The sequence below is a fragment of the Eucyclogobius newberryi genome, unplaced genomic scaffold (assembly GCF_026437365.1).
Source record: "Eucyclogobius newberryi isolate DKJ021-1_F unplaced genomic scaffold, fEucNew1.0.hap1 SCAF_14, whole genome shotgun sequence".
Lineage (NCBI taxonomy): Eukaryota > Metazoa > Chordata > Actinopteri > Gobiiformes > Gobiidae > Eucyclogobius > Eucyclogobius newberryi.
This window is the reverse complement of record NW_027315768.1, coordinates 36,775,036-36,796,877: the sequence shown is the minus strand read 5'-3', so window position 1 is coordinate 36,796,877 and position 21,842 is coordinate 36,775,036. Positions and strand designations below refer to the sequence as shown.

At 46.8% G+C, this 21,842-nt stretch overlaps 1 protein-coding gene across 1 annotated transcript in view; it reads left to right on the top strand.

Moving 5' to 3' along the window:
• The window catches only part of dnah7 (dynein, axonemal, heavy chain 7), a 199,295-nt gene that overhangs the window by 25,852 nt on the left and 151,601 nt on the right, over positions 1-21,842 (top strand). The window contains exons 18-22 of the mRNA XM_072443992.1: positions 588-781; positions 1,117-1,315; positions 2,733-2,873; positions 20,998-21,210; positions 21,706-21,815. Coding sequence (XP_072300093.1) covers positions 588-781; positions 1,117-1,315; positions 2,733-2,873; positions 20,998-21,210; positions 21,706-21,815 — 857 coding nt within the window. The remainder of the gene's footprint in view (positions 1-587; positions 782-1,116; positions 1,316-2,732; positions 2,874-20,997; positions 21,211-21,705; positions 21,816-21,842) is intronic.

Below are 21,842 nucleotides of genomic sequence, written 5' to 3'. Positions count from 1 at the left end.
GTTCTCCTCGTTCTCCATGTTCTCCTCATTCTCCATGTTCTCCGTGTTCTCCATGTTCCCCGTGTTCTCCTCGTTCTCCGTGTTCTCCTCGTTCTCCTCGTTCTCCGTGTTCTCCATGTTCTCCATGTTCTCCGTGTTCTCCATGTTCTCCTCGTTCTCCGTGTTCTCCTCGTTCTCCTCGTTCTCCGTGTTCTCCATATTCTCCATGCTCTCCGTGTTCTCCGTGTTCTCCTCGGTCTCCATGTTTTCCGTGTTCTCCATGTTCTCCATGTTCTCCGTGTTCTCCTCGGTCTCCATGTTCTCCGTGTTCTCCTCGTTCTCCTCGTTCTCCGTGTTCTCCGTGTTCTCCATGTTCTCCTTGTTCTCCGTGTTCTCCTCTTTCTCGTCGGTCTCCGTGTTCTCCGTGTTCTCCGTGTTCTCCGTGTTCTCCTCATTCTCCATGTTCTCCGTGTTCTCCTCGTTCTCCTTGTTCTCCATGTACTCCACGTTCTCCTCGGTCTCCATGTTCCCCGTGTTCTCCATGTTCTCCGTGTTCTCCTCGTTCTCCTTGTTCTCCATGTTCTCCTCGTTCTGGTCGCTCTCTGCAGGACAAACACGTGATGGTCGTGCTCTCCATCCACGAGCTGCTGCAGAAGCTCCAGACGTCCAGTGCTTTTCTGGAGCTGATCCTGAAAGGTCTGAACTCTTATCTGGAGAAGAAGCGTCTGTTTTTCCCTCGATTCTTCTTCCTGTCCAACGAGGAGCTGCTGGAGATCCTGTCGGAGACCAAGGACCCCACACGGTAAGAGCCACGCCCACACGGGGCAGCGTTGTCCCACACAAGCCAACGTCCATTCTCCAGCGTGACCTTCACCTTTCCAACCTTCACCACATTTTCAACTAAATGTATTTATTTGAAGGTCACGTTTCTCTCGTCTGACCTGGTTCTCACATGTTCCTCGTCACAAACTCGGCTGGAGATAAAGTCCTCTCCCTCCGAGCCTCAGAAACACTCCTGTATCTTCTCGATCTCCTCCATAACTGACCTTGAGAGTGTTTGTCCTTCAGGTCTTTCACAACTGTTTGGAACGTTCTCCCAGTTTGCTTTGTGATGGCGTTCTCCTCTCTCTTCCTCAGCGTGCAGCCTCATCTGAAGAAGTGCTTCGAGGGCATCTCCAGCGTGGCCTTCACCGACGTCCTGGACATCACTCACATGAAGAGCTCTGAGGGTGAAGTGGTCCGGCTGCTGACCGCCATCTCCACCTCCAGCGCTCGCGGGCAGGTGGAGAAATGGCTGCTGGAGCTGGAGAACGGCATGATCGCGTCTCTGCACCAGGTCCGGCGTTTTCATCTGTCCACGTTTCATTTACTCAAGTCAATCGTCTCCTTTTCGCTCTGACCCTCAAAACCTGGATCTTCACCACCTTTTCCCACAGACTCTACTTCACGACCTGATGGTCCCGGGCCTCACCGATGGTCCCGGGCCTCACCGATGGTCCCGGGCCTCACCGATGGTCCCGGGCCTCACCGATGGTCCCGGGCCTGTGAGGCCCGGGCCTCACCGATGGTCCCGGGCCTCACTGCTGGTCCCGGGCCTCACTGCTGGTCCCGGGCCTCACCGATGGTCCCGGGCCTCACTGATGGTCCCGGGCCTCACTGCTGGTCCCGGGCCTCACCGATGGTCCCGGGCCTCACCGATGGTCCCGGGCCTCACCGATGGTCCCGGGCCTCACCGATGGTCCCGGGCCTCACTGATGGTCCCGGGCCTCAGCAGCACAAGCCATGTCTTATTTATAGATGGCAAATGCTTCTGAATCATTTTTGCCCCGCAGCGGTTTCTCCTCCCCGGGCCGCCTCCCCTCTCTCCTCGCCGGGCCGCCTCCCTTCTCCCCTCGCCGGGCCGCCTCCCCTCTCCCCTCGCCGCCTCTCCCCTCCCCGGGCCGCCTCCCCTCTCCCCTCGCCAGGCCGCCTCCCTTCTCCCCTCCCCGGGCCGCCTCCCCTCTCCCCTCTCCGGGCCGCCTCCCCTCTCCCCTCGCCAGGCCGCCTCCCCTCTCCCCTCGCCAGGCCGCCTCCCTTCTCCCCTCGCCGGGCCGCCTCCCCTCTCCCCTCGCCGGGCCGCCTCCCCTCTCCCCTCCCCGGGCCGCCTCCCCTCTCCCCTCTCCGGGCCGCCTCCCCTCTCCCCTCGCCAGGCCGCCTCCCCTCTCCCCTCGCCAGGCCGCCTCCCTTCTCCCCTCTCCGGGCCGCCTCCCCTCTCCCCTCGCCGGGCCGCCTCCCCTCTCCCCTCCCCGGGCCGCCTCCCCTCTCCCCTCGCCGGGCCGCCTCCCCTCTCCCCTCGCCAGGCCGCCTCCCTTCTCCCCTCGCCGGGCCGCCTCCCCTCTCCCCTCGCCGGGCCGCCTCCCCTCTCCCCTCGCCGGGCCGCCTCCCCTCTCCCCTCGCCGGGCCGCCTCCCCTCTCCCCTCGCCAGGCCGCCTCCCCTCTCCCCTCGCCGGGCCGCCTCCCCTCTCCCCTCGCCGGGCCGCCTCCCCTCTCCCCTCGCCGGGCCGCCTCCTCGTCTTGAGAACTTCAAACACAAAAGAACTTTGACACTGGAAAAGGTTCTAAAGAGAAAAGTTCCACAATAAGCGCTTGTGCTGTTATGGTCTCAGCAGAAGAACGGGGACGTTTCAGGCGGTCAGACCACAAAGGCCTGATGGACAGAGGCTTCCTGACCTTTGGCAGACCATGTTCCAATGAAGGTGTTTGTGCTTCTGCAGGAGATCGCAGACGCCATCGTGGCCCATCCCAAAGAGCCGAGGATGAACTGGGTCCGAGCCTGGCCCGGTCAGGCGGTTCTGTGTGTGTCCCAGGTCTTCTGGACTCAGGACGTCCACAAGGCCATCGAGTCTGGACACGGGGTGAGTTCATGGAACCTTTGTCTCCATCAGGTTCATTCTGTGTAAAAGCTGCAGAAATAAACAGATCTTTTCTCTGATGTTCGCGCTTCTGGAGGAATCCAGAACGTCAATCAAAACTGGATTCAAATCATTTGGATTTGTGATCAAAGCAACACTTTTTATTGATGTTACTCTTTCACGCTCAATACTCACGTGCAAATACTCACGTGCAAATACTACGTGCAAATACTACGTGCAAATACTCACGTGCAAATACTACGTGCAAATACTCACATGCAAATATTACGTGCAATACTACATACAATACTACATGCAATACTACATGCAATACTACATACAATACTACATACAAATACTACATACAATACTACATACAATACTACATACAAATACTACATACAATACTACATACAATACTACATACAATGCTACATATAAATACTACATACAATACTACATACAATACTACATACAATGCTACATACAAATACTACATACAGATACTACATACAAATACTAAAAAATATGGTATTTTCTGCATTCCTTCTTGTATTGCTACATATACTGCACTCTTTCTAGTGACGAGACTTACGTCTGTGAGACCTGGATCTAGAGAGAGTTACATCTGTGAGACCTGGATCTAGAGAGAGTTACATCTGTGAGACCTGGATCTAGAGAGAGTTACATCTGTGAGACCTGGATCTAGAGAGAGTTACATCTGTGAGACCTGGATCTAGAGAGAGTTACATCTGTGAGACCTGGATCTAGAGAGAGTTACCTCTGTGAGACCTGGATCTAGAGAGAGTTAAATCTGTGAGACCTGGATCTAGAGAGAGTTACATCTGTGAGACCTGGATCTAGAGAGAGTTACATCTGTGAGACCTGGATCTAGAGAGAGTTACATCTGTGAGACCTGGATCTAGAGAGAGTTACATCTGTGAGACCTGGATCTAGAGAGAGTTACATCTGTGAGACCTGGATCCAGGAGAGTTAAATCTGTGAGATCTGGATCCAGGAGAGTTAAATCTGTGAGACCTGGATCCAGAGAGCGTTACATCAGTGAGAGCTGGATCTAGAGAAAGTTACATCTGTGAGACCTGGATCTAGAGAGAGTTACATCTGTGAGACCTGGATCTAGAGAGAGTTACATCTGTGAGACCTGGATCTAGAGAGAGTTACATCTGTGAGACCTGGATCTAGAGAGAGTTACATCTGTGAGATCTGGATCCAGGAGAGTTAAATCTGTGAGACCTGGATCCAGAGAGCGTTACATCAGTGAGAGCTGGATCTAGAGAAAGTTACATCTGTGAGACCTGGATCTAGAGAGAGTTACATCTGTGAGATCTGGATCTAGAGAGAGTTACATCTGTGAGATCTGAATCTAGAGAGAGTTAAATCTGTGAGACCTGGATCTAGAGAGAGTTACATCTGTGAGACCTGAATCTAGAAAGAGTTACATCTGTGAGACCCGGATCTAGAGACAGTTACATCTGTGAGACCTGGATCTACAGAGAGTTAAATCTGTGAGATCTGGATCTAGAGAGAGTTACATCAGTGAGACCTGGATCTAGAGAGAGTTACATCTGTGAGATCTGGATCTAGAGAGAGTTACATCTGTGAGACCTGGATCTAGAGAGAGTTACCTCTGTGAGACCTGGATCTAGAGAGAGTTAAATCTGTGAGACCTGGATCTAGAGAGAGTTACATCAGTGAGACCTGGATCTAGAGAGAGTTACATCTGTGAGATCTGGATCTAGAGAGAGTTACATCTGTGAGATCTGGATCTAGAGAGAGTTAAATCTGTGAGACCTGGATCTAGAGAGAGTTACATCTGTGAGACCTGAATCTAGAGAGAGTTACATCTGTGAGACCTGGATCTAGAGAGAGTAACATCTGTGAGACCTGGATCTAGAGAGAGTTACATCTGTGAGACCTCGATCTAGAGAGAGTTAAATCTGTGAGATCTGAATCTAGAGAGAGTTAAATCTGTGAGATCTGGATCTAGAGAGAGTTAAATCTGTGAGACCTGGATCTAGAGAGAGTTACATCTGTGAGACCTGAATCTAGAGACAGTAACATCTGTGAGACCTGGATCTAGAGAGAGTTACATCTGTGAGACCTGAATCTAGAGACAGTAACATCTGTGAGATCTGAATCTAGAGAGAGTTACATCTGTGAGACCTGGATCTAGAGAGAGTTACATCTGTGAGACCTGAATCTAGAGACAGTAACATCTGTGAGACCTGGATCTAGAGAGAGTTACATCTGTGAGACCTGAATCTAGAGACAGTTACATCAGTGAGAGCTGGATCTAGAGAAAGTTACATCTGTGAGACCTGGATCTAGAGAGAGTTACATCTGTGAGATCTGGATCTAGAGAGAGTTACATCTGTGAGACCTGGATCTAGAGAGAGTTACATCTGTGAGACCTGGATCTAGAGAGAGTTACATCTGTGAGACCTGGATCTAGAGAGAGTTACATCTGTGAGACCTGGATCTAGAGAGAGTTACATCTGTGAGACCTGGATCTAGAGAGAGTTACATCTGTGAGATCTGGATCTAGAGAGAGTTACATCTGTGAGATCTGGATCCAGGAGAGTTAAATCTGTGAGACCTGGATCCAGAGAGCGTTACATCAGTGAGAGCTGGATCTAGAGAAAGTTACATCTGTGAGACCTGGATCTAGAGAGAGTTACATCTGTGAGATCTGGATCTAGAGAGAGTTACATCTGTGAGATCTGAATCTAGAGAGAGTTAAATCTGTGAGACCTGGATCTAGAGAGAGTTACATCTGTGAGACCTGAATCTAGAAAGAGTTACATCTGTGAGACCTGGATCTAGAGAGAGTTACATCTGTGAGACCCGGATCCAGAGACAGTTACATCTGTGAGACCTGGATCTACAGAGAGTTAAATCTGTGAGATCTGGATCTAGAGAGAGTTACATCAGTGAGACGTGGATCTAGAGAGAGTTATATCTGTGAGATCTGGATCTAGAGAGAGTTACATCTGTGAGACCTGGATCTAGAGAGAGTTACCTCTGTGAGACCTGGATCTAGAGAGAGTTAAATCTGTGAGACCTGGATCTAGAGAGAGTTACATCAGTGATACCTGGATCTAGAGAGAGTTACATCTGTGAGATCTGGATCTAAAGAGAGTTACATCTGTGAGATCTGGATCTAGAGAGAGTTAAATCTGTGAGACCTGGATCTAGAGAGAGTTAAATCTGTGAGACCTGAATCTAGAGAGAGTTACATCTGTGAGACCTGAATCTAGAGAGCGTTACATCAGTGAGAGCTGGATCTAGAGAAAGTTACATCTGTGAGACCTGGATCTAGAGAGAGTTACATCTGTGAGATCTGGATCTAGAGAGAGTTACATCTGTGAGATCTGAATCTAGAGAGAGTTAAATCTGTGAGACCTGGATCTAGAGAGAGTTACATCTGTGAGACCTGAATCTAGAAAGAGTTACATCTGTGAGACCTGGATCTAGAGAGAGTTACATCTGTGAGACCCGGATCCAGAGACAGTTACATCTGTGAGACCTGGATCTACAGAGAGTTAAATCTGTGAGATCTGGATCTAGAGAGAGTTACATCAGTGAGACCTGGATCTAGAGAGAGTTATATCTGTGAGATCTGGATCTAGAGAGAGTTACATCTGTGAGACCTGGATCTAGAGAGAGTTACCTCTGTGAGACCTGGATCTAGAGAGAGTTAAATCTGTGAGACCTGGATCTAGAGAGAGTTACATCAGTGAGACCTGGATCTAGAGAGAGTTACATCTGTGAGATCTGGATCTAGAGAGAGTTACATCTGTGAGATCTGGATCTAGAGAGAGTTAAATCTGTGAGACCTGGATCTAGAGAGAGTTACATCTGTGAGATCTGAATCTAGAGAGAGTTACATCTGTGAGACCTGGATCTAGAGAGAGTAACATCTGTGAGACCTGGATCTAGAGAGAGTTACATCTGTGAGACCTCGATCTAGAGAGAGTTAAATCTGTGAGATCTGAATCTAGAGAGAGTTAAATCTGTGAGATCTGGATCTAGAGAGAGTTAAATCTGTGAGACCTGGATCTAGAGAGAGTTACATCTGTGAGACCTGAATCTAGAGACAGTAACATCTGTGAGACCTGGATCTAGAGAGAGTTACATCTGTGAGACCTGAATCTAGAGACAGTAACATCTGTGAGATCTGAATCTAGAGAGAGTTACATCTGTGAGACCTGGATCTAGAGAGAGTTACATCTGTGAGACCTGAATCTAGAGACAGTAACATCTGTGAGACCTGGATCTAGAGAGAGTTACATCTGTGAGACCTGAATCTAGAGACAGTTACATCAGTGAGAGCTGGATCTAGAGAAAGTTACATCTGTGAGACCTGGATCTAGAGAGAGTTACATCTGTGAGATCTGGATCTAGAGAGAGTTACCTCTGTGAGACCTGGATCTAGAGAGAGTTAAATCTGTGAGACCTGGATCTAGAGAGAGTTACATCAGTGAGACCTGGATCTAGAGAGAGTTACATCTGTGAGATCTGGATCTAGAGAGAGTTACATCTGTGAGATCTGGATCTAGAGAGAGTTAAATCTGTGAGACCTGGATCTAGAGAGAGTTACATCTGTGAGACCTGAATCTAGAGAGAGTTACATCTGTGAGATCTGAATCTAGAGAGAGTTACATCTGTGAGACCTGGATCTAGAGAGAGTAACATCTGTGAGACCTGGATCTAGAGAGAGTTACATCTGTGAGACCTCGATCTAGAGAGAGTTAAATCTGTGAGATCTGAATCTAGAGAGAGTTAAATCTGTGAGATCTGGATCTAGAGAGAGTTAAATCTGTGAGACCTGGATCTAGAGAGAGTTACATCTGTGAGACCTGAATCTAGAGACAGTAACATCTGTGAGACCTGGATCTAGAGAGAGTTACATCTGTGAGACCTGAATCTAGAGACAGTAACATCTGTGAGATCTGAATCTAGAGAGAGTTACATCTGTGAGACCTGGATCTAGAGAGAGTTACATCTGTGAGACCTGAATCTAGAGACAGTAACATCTGTGAGACCTGGATCTAGAGAGAGTTACATCTGTGAGACCTGAATCTAGAGACAGTTACATCAGTGAGAGCTGGATCTAGAGAAAGTTACATCTGTGAGACCTGGATCTAGAGAGAGTTACATCTGTGAGATCTGGATCTAGAGAGAGTTACATCTGTGAGATCTGAATCTAGAGAGAGTTAAATCTGTGAGACCTGGATCTAGAGAGAGTTACATCTGTGAGACCTGAATCTAGAAAGAGTTACATCTGTGAGACCTGGATCTAGAGAGAGTTACATCTGTGAGACCCGGATCCAGAGACAGTTACATCTGTGAGACCTGGATCTAGAGAGAGTTACATCTGTGAGATCTGGATCTAGAGAGAGTTACATCTGTGAGACCTGGATCTAGAGAGAGTTATATCTGTGAGACCTGGATCTAGAGAGAGTTACATCTGTGAGACCTGGATCTAGAGAGAGTTACATCTGTGAGATCTGGATCTAGAGAGAGTTACATCTGTGAGATCTGGATCCAGGAGAGTTAAATCTGTGAGACCTGGATCCAGAGAGCGTTACATCAGTGAGAGCTGGATCTAGAGAAAGTTACATCTGTGAGACCTGGATCTAGAGAGAGTTACATCTGTGAGATCTGGATCTAGAGAGAGTTACATCTGTGAGATCTGAATCTAGAGAGAGTTAAATCTGTGAGACCTGGATCTAGAGAGAGTTACATCTGTGAGACCTGAATCTAGAAAGAGTTACATCTGTGAGACCTGGATCTAGAGAGAGTTACATCTGTGAGACCCGGATCCAGAGACAGTTACATCTGTGAGACCTGGATCTACAGAGAGTTAAATCTGTGAGATCTGGATCTAGAGAGAGTTACATCAGTGAGACGTGGATCTAGAGAGAGTTATATCTGTGAGATCTGGATCTAGAGAGAGTTACATCTGTGAGACCTGGATCTAGAGAGAGTTACCTCTGTGAGACCTGGATCTAGAGAGAGTTAAATCTGTGAGACCTGGATCTAGAGAGAGTTACATCAGTGATACCTGGATCTAGAGAGAGTTACATCTGTGAGATCTGGATCTAAAGAGAGTTACATCTGTGAGATCTGGATCTAGAGAGAGTTAAATCTGTGAGACCTGGATCTAGAGAGAGTTAAATCTGTGAGACCTGAATCTAGAGAGAGTTACATCTGTGAGACCTGAATCTAGAGAGCGTTACATCAGTGAGAGCTGGATCTAGAGAAAGTTACATCTGTGAGACCTGGATCTAGAGAGAGTTACATCTGTGAGATCTGGATCTAGAGAGAGTTACATCTGTGAGATCTGAATCTAGAGAGAGTTAAATCTGTGAGACCTGGATCTAGAGAGAGTTACATCTGTGAGACCTGAATCTAGAAAGAGTTACATCTGTGAGACCTGGATCTAGAGAGAGTTACATCTGTGAGACCCGGATCCAGAGACAGTTACATCTGTGAGACCTGGATCTACAGAGAGTTAAATCTGTGAGATCTGGATCTAGAGAGAGTTACATCAGTGAGACCTGGATCTAGAGAGAGTTATATCTGTGAGATCTGGATCTAGAGAGAGTTACATCTGTGAGACCTGGATCTAGAGAGAGTTACCTCTGTGAGACCTGGATCTAGAGAGAGTTAAATCTGTGAGACCTGGATCTAGAGAGAGTTACATCAGTGAGACCTGGATCTAGAGAGAGTTACATCTGTGAGATCTGGATCTAGAGAGAGTTACATCTGTGAGATCTGGATCTAGAGAGAGTTAAATCTGTGAGACCTGGATCTAGAGAGAGTTACATCTGTGAGATCTGAATCTAGAGAGAGTTACATCTGTGAGACCTGGATCTAGAGAGAGTAACATCTGTGAGACCTGGATCTAGAGAGAGTTAAATCTGTGAGATCTGAATCTAGAGAGAGTTAAATCTGTGAGATCTGGATCTAGAGAGAGTTAAATCTGTGAGACCTGGATCTAGAGAGAGTTACATCTGTGAGACCTGAATCTAGAGACAGTAACATCTGTGAGACCTGGATCTAGAGAGAGTTACATCTGTGAGACCTGAATCTAGAGACAGTAACATCTGTGAGATCTGAATCTAGAGAGAGTTACATCTGTGAGACCTGGATCTAGAGAGAGTTACATCTGTGAGACCTGAATCTAGAGACAGTAACATCTGTGAGACCTGGATCTAGAGAGAGTTACATCTGTGAGACCTGAATCTAGAGACAGTTACATCAGTGAGAGCTGGATCTAGAGAAAGTTACATCTGTGAGACCTGGATCTAGAGAGAGTTACATCTGTGAGATCTGGATCTAGAGAGAGTTACATCTGTGAGATCTGAATCTAGAGAGAGTTAAATCTGTGAGACCTGGATCTAGAGAGAGTTACATCTGTGAGACCTGAATCTAGAAAGAGTTACATCTGTGAGACCTGGATCTAGAGAGAGTTACATCTGTGAGACCCGGATCCAGAGACAGTTACATCTGTGAGACCTGGATCTACAGAGAGTTAAATCTGTGAGATCTGGATCTAGAGAGAGTTACATCAGTGAGACCTAGATCTAGAGAGAGTTATATCTGTGAGATCTGGATCTAGAGAGAGTTACATCTGTGAGACCTGGATCTAGAGAGAGTTACCTCTGTGAGACCTGGATCTAGAGAGAGTTAAATCTGTGAGACCTGGATCTAGAGAGAGTTACATCAGTGAGACCTGGATCTAGAGAGAGTTACATCTGTGAGATCTGGATCTAGAGAGAGTTACATCTGTGAGATCTGGATCTAGAGAGAGTTAAATCTGTGAGACCTGGATCTAGAGAGAGTTACATCTGTGAGACCTGAATCTAGAGAGAGTTACATCTGTGAGATCTGAATCTAGAGAGAGTTACATCTGTGAGACCTGGATCTAGAGAGAGTAACATCTGTGAGACCTGGATCTAGAGAGAGTTACATCTGTGAGACCTCGATCTAGAGAGAGTTAAATCTGTGAGATCTGAATCTAGAGAGAGTTAAATCTGTGAGATCTGGATCTAGAGAGAGTTAAATCTGTGAGACCTGGATCTAGAGAGAGTTACATCTGTGAGACCTGAATCTAGAGACAGTAACATCTGTGAGACCTGGATCTAGAGAGAGTTACATCTGTGAGACCTGAATCTAGAGACAGTAACATCTGTGAGATCTGAATCTAGAGAGAGTTACATCTGTGAGACCTGGATCTAGAGAGAGTTACATCTGTGAGACCTGAATCTAGAGACAGTAACATCTGTGAGACCTGGATCTAGAGAGAGTTACATCTGTGAGACCTGAATCTAGAGACAGTTACATCAGTGAGAGCTGGATCTAGAGAAAGTTACATCTGTGAGACCTGGATCTAGAGAGAGTTACATCTGTGAGATCTGGATCTAGAGAGAGTTACATCTGTGAGATCTGAATCTAGAGAGAGTTAAATCTGTGAGACCTGGATCTAGAGAGAGTTACATCTGTGAGACCTGAATCTAGAAAGAGTTACATCTGTGAGACCTGGATCTAGAGAGAGTTACATCTGTGAGACCCGGATCCAGAGACAGTTACATCTGTGAGACCTGGATCTACAGAGAGTTAAATCTGTGAGATCTGGATCTAGAGAGAGTTACATCAGTGAGACCTGGATCTAGAGAGAGTTATATCTGTGAGATCTGGATCTAGAGAGAGTTACATCTGTGAGACCTGGATCTATAGAGAGTTACCTCTGTGAGACCTGGATCTAGAGAGAGTTACATCAGTGATACCTGGATCTAGAGAGAGTTACATCTGTGAGATCTGGATCTAGAGAGAGTTACATCTGTGAGATCTGGATCTAGAGAGAGTTAAATCTGTGAGACCTGGATCTAGAGAGAGTTACATCTGTGAGACCTGAATCTAGAGAGAGTTACATCTGTGAGACCTGAATCTAGAGAGCGTTGCATCAGTGAGAGCTGGATCTAGAGAAAGTTACATCTGTGAGACCTGGATCTAGAGAGAGTTACATCTGTGAGATCTGGATCTAGAGAGAGTTACATCTGTGAGATCTGAATCTAGAGAGAGTTAAATCTGTGAGACCTGGATCTAGAGAGAGTTACATCTGTGAGACCTGAATCTAGAAAGAGTTACATCTGTGAGACCTGGATCTAGAGAGAGTTACATCTGTGAGACCCGGATCCAGAGACAGTTACATCTGTGAGACCTGGATCTACAGAGAGTTAAATCTGTGAGATCTGGATCTAGAGAGAGTTACATCAGTGAGACCTGGATCTAGAGAGAGTTATATCTGTGAGATCTGGATCTAGAGAGAGTTACATCTGTGAGACCTGGATCTAGAGAGAGTTACCTCTGTGAGACCTGGATCTAGAGAGAGTTAAATCTGTGAGACCTGGATCTAGAGAGAGTTACATCAGTGAGACCTGGATCTAGAGAGAGTTACATCTGTGAGATCTGGATCTAGAGAGAGTTACATCTGTGAGATCTGGATCTAGAGAGAGTTAAATCTGTGAGACCTGGATCTAGAGAGAGTTACATCTGTGAGATCTGAATCTAGAGAGAGTTACATCTGTGAGACCTGGATCTAGAGAGAGTAACATCTGTGAGACCTGGATCTAGAGAGAGTTACATCTGTGAGACCTCGATCTAGAGAGAGTTAAATCTGTGAGATCTGAATCTAGAGAGAGTTAAATCTGTGAGATCTGGATCTAGAGAGAGTTAAATCTGTGAGACCTGGATCTAGAGAGAGTTACATCTGTGAGACCTGAATCTAGAGACAGTAACATCTGTGAGACCTGGATCTAGAGAGAGTAACATCTGTGAGACCTGAATCTAGAGACAGTAACATCTGTGAGATCTGAATCTAGAGAGAGTTACATCTGTGAGACCTGGATCTAGAGAGAGTTACATCTGTGAGACCTGAATCTAGAGACAGTAACATCTGTGAGACCTGGATCTAGAGAGAGTTACATCTGTGAGACCTGAATCTAGAGACAGTTACATCAGTGAGAGCTGGATCTAGAGAAAGTTACATCTGTGAGACCTGGATCTAGAGAGAGTTACATCTGTGAGATCTGGATCTAGAGAGAGTTACATCTGTGAGACCCGGATCCAGAGACAGTTACATCTGTGAGACCTGGATCTACAGAGAGTTACATCTGTGAGACCTGAATCTAGAAAGAGTTACATCTGTGAGACCTGGATCTAGAGAGAGTTACATCTGTGAGACCCGGATCCAGAGACAGTTACATCTGTGAGACCTGGATCTACAGAGAGTTAAATCTGTGAGATCTGGATCTAGAGAGAGTTACATCAGTGAGACCTGGATCTAGAGAGAGTTATATCTGTGAGATCTGGATCTAGAGAGAGTTACATCTGTGATACCTGGATCTAGAGAGAGTTACCTCTGTGAGACCCGGATCCAGAGACAGTTACATCTGTGAGACCTGGATCTACAGAGAGTTAAATCTGTGAGATCTGGATCTAGAGAGAGTTACATCAGTGAGACCTGGATCTAGAGAGAGTTATATCTGTGAGATCTGGATCTAGAGAGAGTTACATCTGTGAGACCTGGATCTAGAGAGAGTTACCTCTGTGAGACCTGGATCTAGAGAGAGTTAAATCTGTGAGACCTGGATCTAGAGAGAGTTACATCAGTGAGACCTGGATCTAGAGAGAGTTACATCTGTGAGATCTGGATCTAGAGAGAGTTACATCTGTGAGATCTGGATCTAGAGAGAGTTAAATCTGTGAGACCTGGATCTAGAGAGAGTTACATCTGTGAGACCTGAATCTAGAGAGAGTTACATCTGTGAGATCTGAATCTAGAGAGAGTTACATCTGTGAGACCTGGATCTAGAGAGAGTAACATCTGTGAGACCTGGATCTAGAGAGAGTTACATCTGTGAGACCTCGATCTAGAGAGAGTTAAATCTGTGAGATCTGAATCTAGAGAGAGTTAAATCTGTGAGATCTGGATCTAGAGAGAGTTAAATCTGTGAGACCTGGATCTAGAGAGAGTTACATCTGTGAGACCTGAATCTAGAGACAGTAACATCTGTGAGACCTGGATCTAGAGAGAGTTACATCTGTGAGACCTGAATCTAGAGACAGTAACATCTGTGAGATCTGAATCTAGAGAGAGTTACATCTGTGAGACCTGGATCTAGAGAGAGTTACATCTGTGAGACCTGAATCTAGAGACAGTAACATCTGTGAGACCTGGATCTAGAGAGAGTTACATCTGTGAGACCTGAATCTAGAGACAGTTACATCAGTGAGAGCTGGATCTAGAGAAAGTTACATCTGTGAGACCTGGATCTAGAGAGAGTTACATCTGTGAGATCTGGATCTAGAGAGAGTTACATCTGTGAGATCTGAATCTAGAGAGAGTTAAATCTGTGAGACCTGGATCTAGAGAGAGTTACATCTGTGAGACCTGAATCTAGAAAGAGTTACATCTGTGAGACCTGGATCTAGAGAGAGTTACATCTGTGAGACCCGGATCCAGAGACAGTTACATCTGTGAGACCTGGATCTACAGAGAGTTAAATCTGTGAGATCTGGATCTAGAGAGAGTTACATCAGTGAGACCTGGATCTAGAGAGAGTTATATCTGTGAGATCTGGATCTAGAGAGAGTTACATCTGTGAGACCTGGATCTATAGAGAGTTACCTCTGTGAGACCTGGATCTAGAGAGAGTTACATCAGTGATACCTGGATCTAGAGAGAGTTACATCTGTGAGATCTGGATCTAGAGAGAGTTACATCTGTGAGATCTGGATCTAGAGAGAGTTAAATCTGTGAGACCTGGATCTAGAGAGAGTTACATCTGTGAGACCTGAATCTAGAGAGAGTTACATCTGTGAGACCTGAATCTAGAGAGCGTTGCATCAGTGAGAGCTGGATCTAGAGAAAGTTACATCTGTGAGACCTGGATCTAGAGAGAGTTACATCTGTGAGATCTGGATCTAGAGAGAGTTACATCTGTGAGATCTGAATCTAGAGAGAGTTAAATCTGTGAGACCTGGATCTAGAGAGAGTTACATCTGTGAGACCTGAATCTAGAAAGAGTTACATCTGTGAGACCTGGATCTAGAGAGAGTTACATCTGTGAGACCCGGATCCAGAGACAGTTACATCTGTGAGACCTGGATCTACAGAGAGTTAAATCTGTGAGATCTGGATCTAGAGAGAGTTACATCAGTGAGACCTGGATCTAGAGAGAGTTATATCTGTGAGATCTGGATCTAGAGAGAGTTACATCTGTGAGACCTGGATCTAGAGAGAGTTACCTCTGTGAGACCTGGATCTAGAGAGAGTTAAATCTGTGAGACCTGGATCTAGAGAGAGTTACATCAGTGAGACCTGGATCTAGAGAGAGTTACATCTGTGAGATCTGGATCTAGAGAGAGTTACATCTGTGAGATCTGGATCTAGAGAGAGTTAAATCTGTGAGACCTGGATCTAGAGAGAGTTACATCTGTGAGATCTGAATCTAGAGAGAGTTACATCTGTGAGACCTGGATCTAGAGAGAGTAACATCTGTGAGACCTGGATCTAGAGAGAGTTACATCTGTGAGACCTCGATCTAGAGAGAGTTAAATCTGTGAGATCTGAATCTAGAGAGAGTTAAATCTGTGAGATCTGGATCTAGAGAGAGTTAAATCTGTGAGACCTGGATCTAGAGAGAGTTACATCTGTGAGACCTGAATCTAGAGACAGTAACATCTGTGAGACCTGGATCTAGAGAGAGTAACATCTGTGAGACCTGAATCTAGAGACAGTAACATCTGTGAGATCTGAATCTAGAGAGAGTTACATCTGTGAGACCTGGATCTAGAGAGAGTTACATCTGTGAGACCTGAATCTAGAGACAGTAACATCTGTGAGACCTGGATCTAGAGAGAGTTACATCTGTGAGACCTGAATCTAGAGACAGTTACATCAGTGAGAGCTGGATCTAGAGAAAGTTACATCTGTGAGACCTGGATCTAGAGAGAGTTACATCTGTGAGATCTGGATCTAGAGAGAGTTACATCTGTGAGACCCGGATCCAGAGACAGTTACATCTGTGAGACCTGGATCTACAGAGAGTTACATCTGTGAGACCTGAATCTAGAAAGAGTTACATCTGTGAGACCTGGATCTAGAGAGAGTTACATCTGTGAGACCCGGATCCAGAGACAGTTACATCTGTGAGACCTGGATCTACAGAGAGTTAAATCTGTGAGATCTGGATCTAGAGAGAGTTACATCAGTGAGACCTGGATCTAGAGAGAGTTATATCTGTGAGATCTGGATCTAGAGAGAGTTACATCTGTGATACCTGGATCTAGAGAGAGTTACCTCTGTGAGACCTGGATCTAGAGAGAGTTAAATCTGTGAGACCTGGATCTAGAGAGAGTTACATCAGTGAGACCTGGATCTAGAGAGAGTTACATCTGTGAGATCTGGATCTAGAGAGAGTTACATCTGTGAGATCTGGATCTAGAGAGAGTTAAATCTGTGAGACCTGGATCTAGAGAGAGTTACATCTGTGAGACCTGAATCTAGAGAGAGTTACATCTGTGAGACCTGGATCTAGAGAGAGTAACATCTGTGAGACCTGGATCTAGAGAGAGTTACATCTGTGAGACCTCGATCTAGAGAGAGTTAAATCTGTGAGATCTGAATCTAGAGAGAGTTAAATCTGTGAGATCTGGATCTAGAGAGAGTTAAATCTGTGAGACCTGGATCTAGAGAGAGTTACATCTGTGAGACCTGAATCTAGAGACAGTAACATCTGTGAGACCTGGATCTAGAGAGAGTTACATCTGTGAGACCTGAATCTAGAGACAGTAACATCTGTGAGATCTGAATCTAGAGAGAGTTACATCTGTGAGACCTGGATCTAGAGACAGTTACATCTGTGAGACCTGGATCTAGAGAGAGTTACGTTTGTGAGATCTGGATCTGGTGCTCATGACGTGACTCTTCCCTGTGACAGCGCTCAGGCTCCCGGCGCTTGTCTTCATTCCTGCCGCAGTCTCGCTGGATCAAACTCTTTTTACTGGTCCAGCGTAACCATGGCGCCAACATCCTCCTCGGCAGCATCCCCTGTTTCCATGGCAACAGCCTCTCTCCCCATCCACAGACCTCCACAACCCCCCACACGGGGGGAGTGATCGGTCCTTCGTACTCGGGTCTGTCCCCCGTCCGCAGATTTGTCCCTCTTCCTCAGATCCGTCCCCCGTCCCTCTTCCTCAGTTCTGTCCCTCGTCGTCAGATCTGTCCCTCGTCCTCAGATCTGTCCCCCGTCCACAGATCTGTCCCCCGTCCTCAGATCTGTCCCCCGTCCACAGATCTGTCCCCCGTCCTCAGATCTGTCCCCCGTCCTCAGGTCTGTCCCTCGTCCTCAGGTCTATCCCTCGTCCTCAGGTCTGTCCCTCGTCCTCAGGTCTGTCCCTGCCTAAACACGCCCATGAACGCTTGTGTTGATAATAAAATGTCAAAAAGCGCAGAGACTTTAACTTAGACTTTATCTCACACGGTTCAGCGTGAAATGGGGGCGAGAGAGAAGGGATGACATGCAGCAAACTGTCAGAGGCTCCCGCTGGCACATGTGCTGTCGCCTCCAGCACTCACCACCAGAGGGCAACACCAAGTGAAAGCTTTGTTGTCCGTTTTTGTACTTCCTGTAGTGTTACGTGGCAGTTTCCTGTGTTTGTGTGGCGCGTTGCCACGGTGACACGCCCCCAACACAAAGATCCATAATGAACACGATGATTGAATTATTGATAATATTGTGAACGTTGTTTCGACGCTTCATTTGAATATCGAGTATTTAATTTACCGCAAAAATGACTGACAATTTCTGCAGTTTTGTATTTGTCCGATAATTAAACCTCAACTTACCAATAAGTTTAAACACGTGACATAATATCGGTGTCATGATGATATACATGACGATACAGAGCACAGAGCCACACCCATCAGAGGGACGGGCCACACCCATCAGAGGGACGGGCCACTCCCATCAGAGGGACGGGCCACACCCATCAGAGGGACCGGGCCACACCCATCAGAGGGACGGGCCACACCTATCAGAGGGACGGGCCACACCTATCAGAGGGACGGGCCACACCCATCAGAGGGACGGGCCACACCCATCAGAGGGACCGGGCCACACCCATCAGAGGGATGGGCCACACCTATCAGAGGGACGGGCCACACCCATCAGAGGGACGGGCCACACCCATCAGAGGGACGGGCCACACCTATCAGAGGGACCGGGCCATACCCATCAGAGGGACCGGGCCATACCCATCAGAGGGACGGGCCACACCCATCAGAGGGACGGACCACACCCATCAGAGGGACCGGCCACACCCATCAGAGGGACGGGCCACACCCATCAGAGGGACCGGGCCATACCCATCAGAGGGACCGGGCCATACCCATCAGAGGGACGGGCCACACCCATCAGAGGGACGGGCCACACCCATCAGAGGGACCGGCCACACCCATCAGAGGGACGGGCCACACCTATCAGAGGGACCGGGCCATACCCATCAGAGGGACCGGGCCATACCCATCAGAGGGACGGGCCACACCCATCAGAGGGACGGACCACACCCATCAGAGGGACCGGCCACACCCATCAGAGGGACGGGCCACACCCATCAGAGGGACGGGCCACACCCATCAGAGGGACCGGGCCACACCCATCAGAGGGACGGGCCACACCCATCAGAGGGACGGCGTTAGGCCAGATGCCCTCTCAAACGTTTAACCCTGGTTCAAAACGAGCTCCTGCAGGATGAACATGTCGCGTGTTTGTTGGTCTGATCTTCTCATCTTTCCATAACTCGTCCACTTTGACAGGGTCTTGAAGATACTGAGGGTTCTTCTGAGATAGAAATAAAAGTCTTTATGATGAATATTAGAGGAACGGATGAAATCATTTACATATATTATAAACAGTAGCGGGCCTAGACTTGATCCCTGTGGGACACCGCTTTTAACGGCAGATTAACTAGTATTAGTGTGACTTTTCATTCAAATATCTTCTGAACCAATCGGCTTCAGATCCTCTCGCATCATCTGACCGTGACGAGTGTTAAGATCAATGACATCAAACGCTTTTGAGGAAAACGCCGCTTCCACTCTCGGCTTCTTCAACAACGTCGTCGATGTTTTTCTTAAGTTCTCCCTGAAGCCATAATGTGACTTTGGAGAGTGTATTGTCCAAATGAGTCGATCATTCTGCGTATAATGTTTTTGGTGCTGGGACAATAATGAGATCTACAATGTCGCTTTCAGTGAATTTAAAGTGAAACTGTCATACCCATGTGCAATACTGACTTACCCATGTGCAATACTATCATACCCATGTGCAATACTGACTTACCCATGTGCAATACTGTCATACCCATGTGCAATACTGACTTACCCATGTGCAATACTGTCATACCCATGTGCAATACTGTCATACCCATGTGCAATATTGACTTACCCATGTGCAATACTGTCATACCCATGTGCAATACTGTCATACCCATGTGCAATACTGTCATACCCATGTGCAATACTGTCATACCCATGTGCAACACTGACTTACCCATGTGCAATACTGTCATACCCATGTGCAATACTGTCATACCCATGTGCAATACTGACTTACCCATGTGCAATACTGTCATACCCATGTGCAATACTGTCATACCCATGTGCAATACTGACATACCCATGTGCAATACTGACTTACCCATGTGCAATACTGTCATACCCATGTGCAATACTGTCATACCCATGTGCAATACTGACTTAACCATGTGCAATACTGACTTGCCCATGTGCAATACTGACTTACCCTTGTGCAATACTGTCATACCCATGTGCAATACTGGCTTAACCATGTGCAATACTGTCATACCCATGTGCAATACTGGCTTAACCATGTGCAATACTGTCATACCCATGTGCAATACTGACATACCCATGTGCAATACTGTCATACCCATGTGCAATACTGTCATACCCATGTGCATTACTGTCATACCCATGTGCAATACTGTCATACCCATGTGCAATACTGTCATACCCATGTGCATTACTGTCATACCCATGTGCAATACTGTCATACCCATGTGCAATACTGACTTAACCATGTGCAATACTGTCATACCCATGTGCAATACTGACATACCCATGTGCATTACTGTCATACCCATGTGCAATACTGTCATACCCATGTGCAATACTGTCATACCCATGTGCAATACTGTCATACCCATGTGCATTACTGTCATACCCATGTGCAATACTGTCATACCCATGTGCAATACTGTCATACCCATGTGCAATACTGTCATACCCATGTGCAATACTGTCATACCCATGTGCAATACTGTCATACCCATGTGCAATACTGACTTAACCATGTGCAATACTAACATACCCATGTGCAATACTGTCATACCCATGTGCATTACTGTCATACCCATGTGCAATACTGTCATACCCATGTGCAATACTGTTATCTTTTGAGTTTTTTCTATTAAGAGTGTCATCTGTTCTTTTCTTCTGTATCTACTTGTGTTGCAACACCGAAATTTCCCCATGTGTGGACAAATAAAGGTGTATCTTATCTTATCTTTAGATACTGTTGGTAAGTGGCTCCCCCTGGTGGACATGTGGATTCAGAAGGAATTTCACTTTTCTGAGTAGAAATTAAAATAGTTAAGTAGTCGTCATCAGTGAAGGAATGACTAGAATGACAGAATGTTGCCTCTGAGGACCTGTAAAAGTTCAGTGTTTACGTTCCTATGTTTATTTATTTCGTATAATAAAGCGTTTCCTCTTGTAAGTCGTGGTTTTGTGACTTCTACATTAATTCTGGAGGAATGAATACTTTCCTTTATTATTATTGTATATTTGTTTCATGATCGGGGCTTTGCTGAGTCGTGACCTCTACAGGCCGTTGAGCGTTGCTGCAGGTTCACCGTGGCCATGGCGTGGAGTGCATTCGCTGCTTGGTCAAGTCTCCGCTCACTTGGGTCACACAGGATCTCAGCGTCTGACCCGTGTTGTGTTGGACAGGCGATGGAGGCGCTCCTGCAGCAGAACAACCGGCAGATCCATGACATTGTGGCTCTGGTCCGGGGGAAGCTGTCCAAACAGAACCGCGTGACCCTCGGCGCGCTGGTGGTGCTGGACGTCCACGCTCGGGACGTTCTGGCCACTCTGGTCCAGAAATGCGTCGCCGACCAGAACGACTTTGAGTGGCTCAGTCAACTGCGCTACTACTGGACGGTACGTGGGCTAAAGGCTCTCACTCGCGCTTATCCCAGGACAGGACGTTTAGTACAACAGCGAGGGGGGTCGGGACGCCGGGTCAGAGGGTATCCCAGGACAGAACGCATGTCCCTCCCCCTTTTCGCTCATTGTCAGCGCCACTAGTTTCGGCGCCGCTCATGTCGTTCATCATGACGTCGATTTCACAATAAATACCACTTTAACTTTGTGCTTTGCATTCTGGGACGGAAACACGCCCAAAGCATTTAGCGTAAATCACAAAAAACATGGCGGCACCCGTGTCAGCTGTTCCCCCGCTGTGTCTGTGTTGTTGTGTCTGTGCTGTTGTGTGTGTGCTGTTGTGTGTGTGCTGTTGTGTCTGTGCTGTTGTGTGTGTGCTGTTGTGTCTGTGCTGTTGTGTGTGTGCTGTTGTGTCTGTGCTGTTGTGTCTGTGCTGTTGTGTGTGTGCTGTTGTGTCTGTGCTGTTGTGTCTGTGTTGTTGTCTGTTACCAGGACAACCAGCTCCAGACAAAGATGATAAACGCAGGTCTGTCGTACGGATACGAGTATCTGGGCAACACTCCTCGTCTGGTCATCACGCCGCTCACTGACCGCTGCTACAGGTAATACTGCTACATAGTACTACTAGT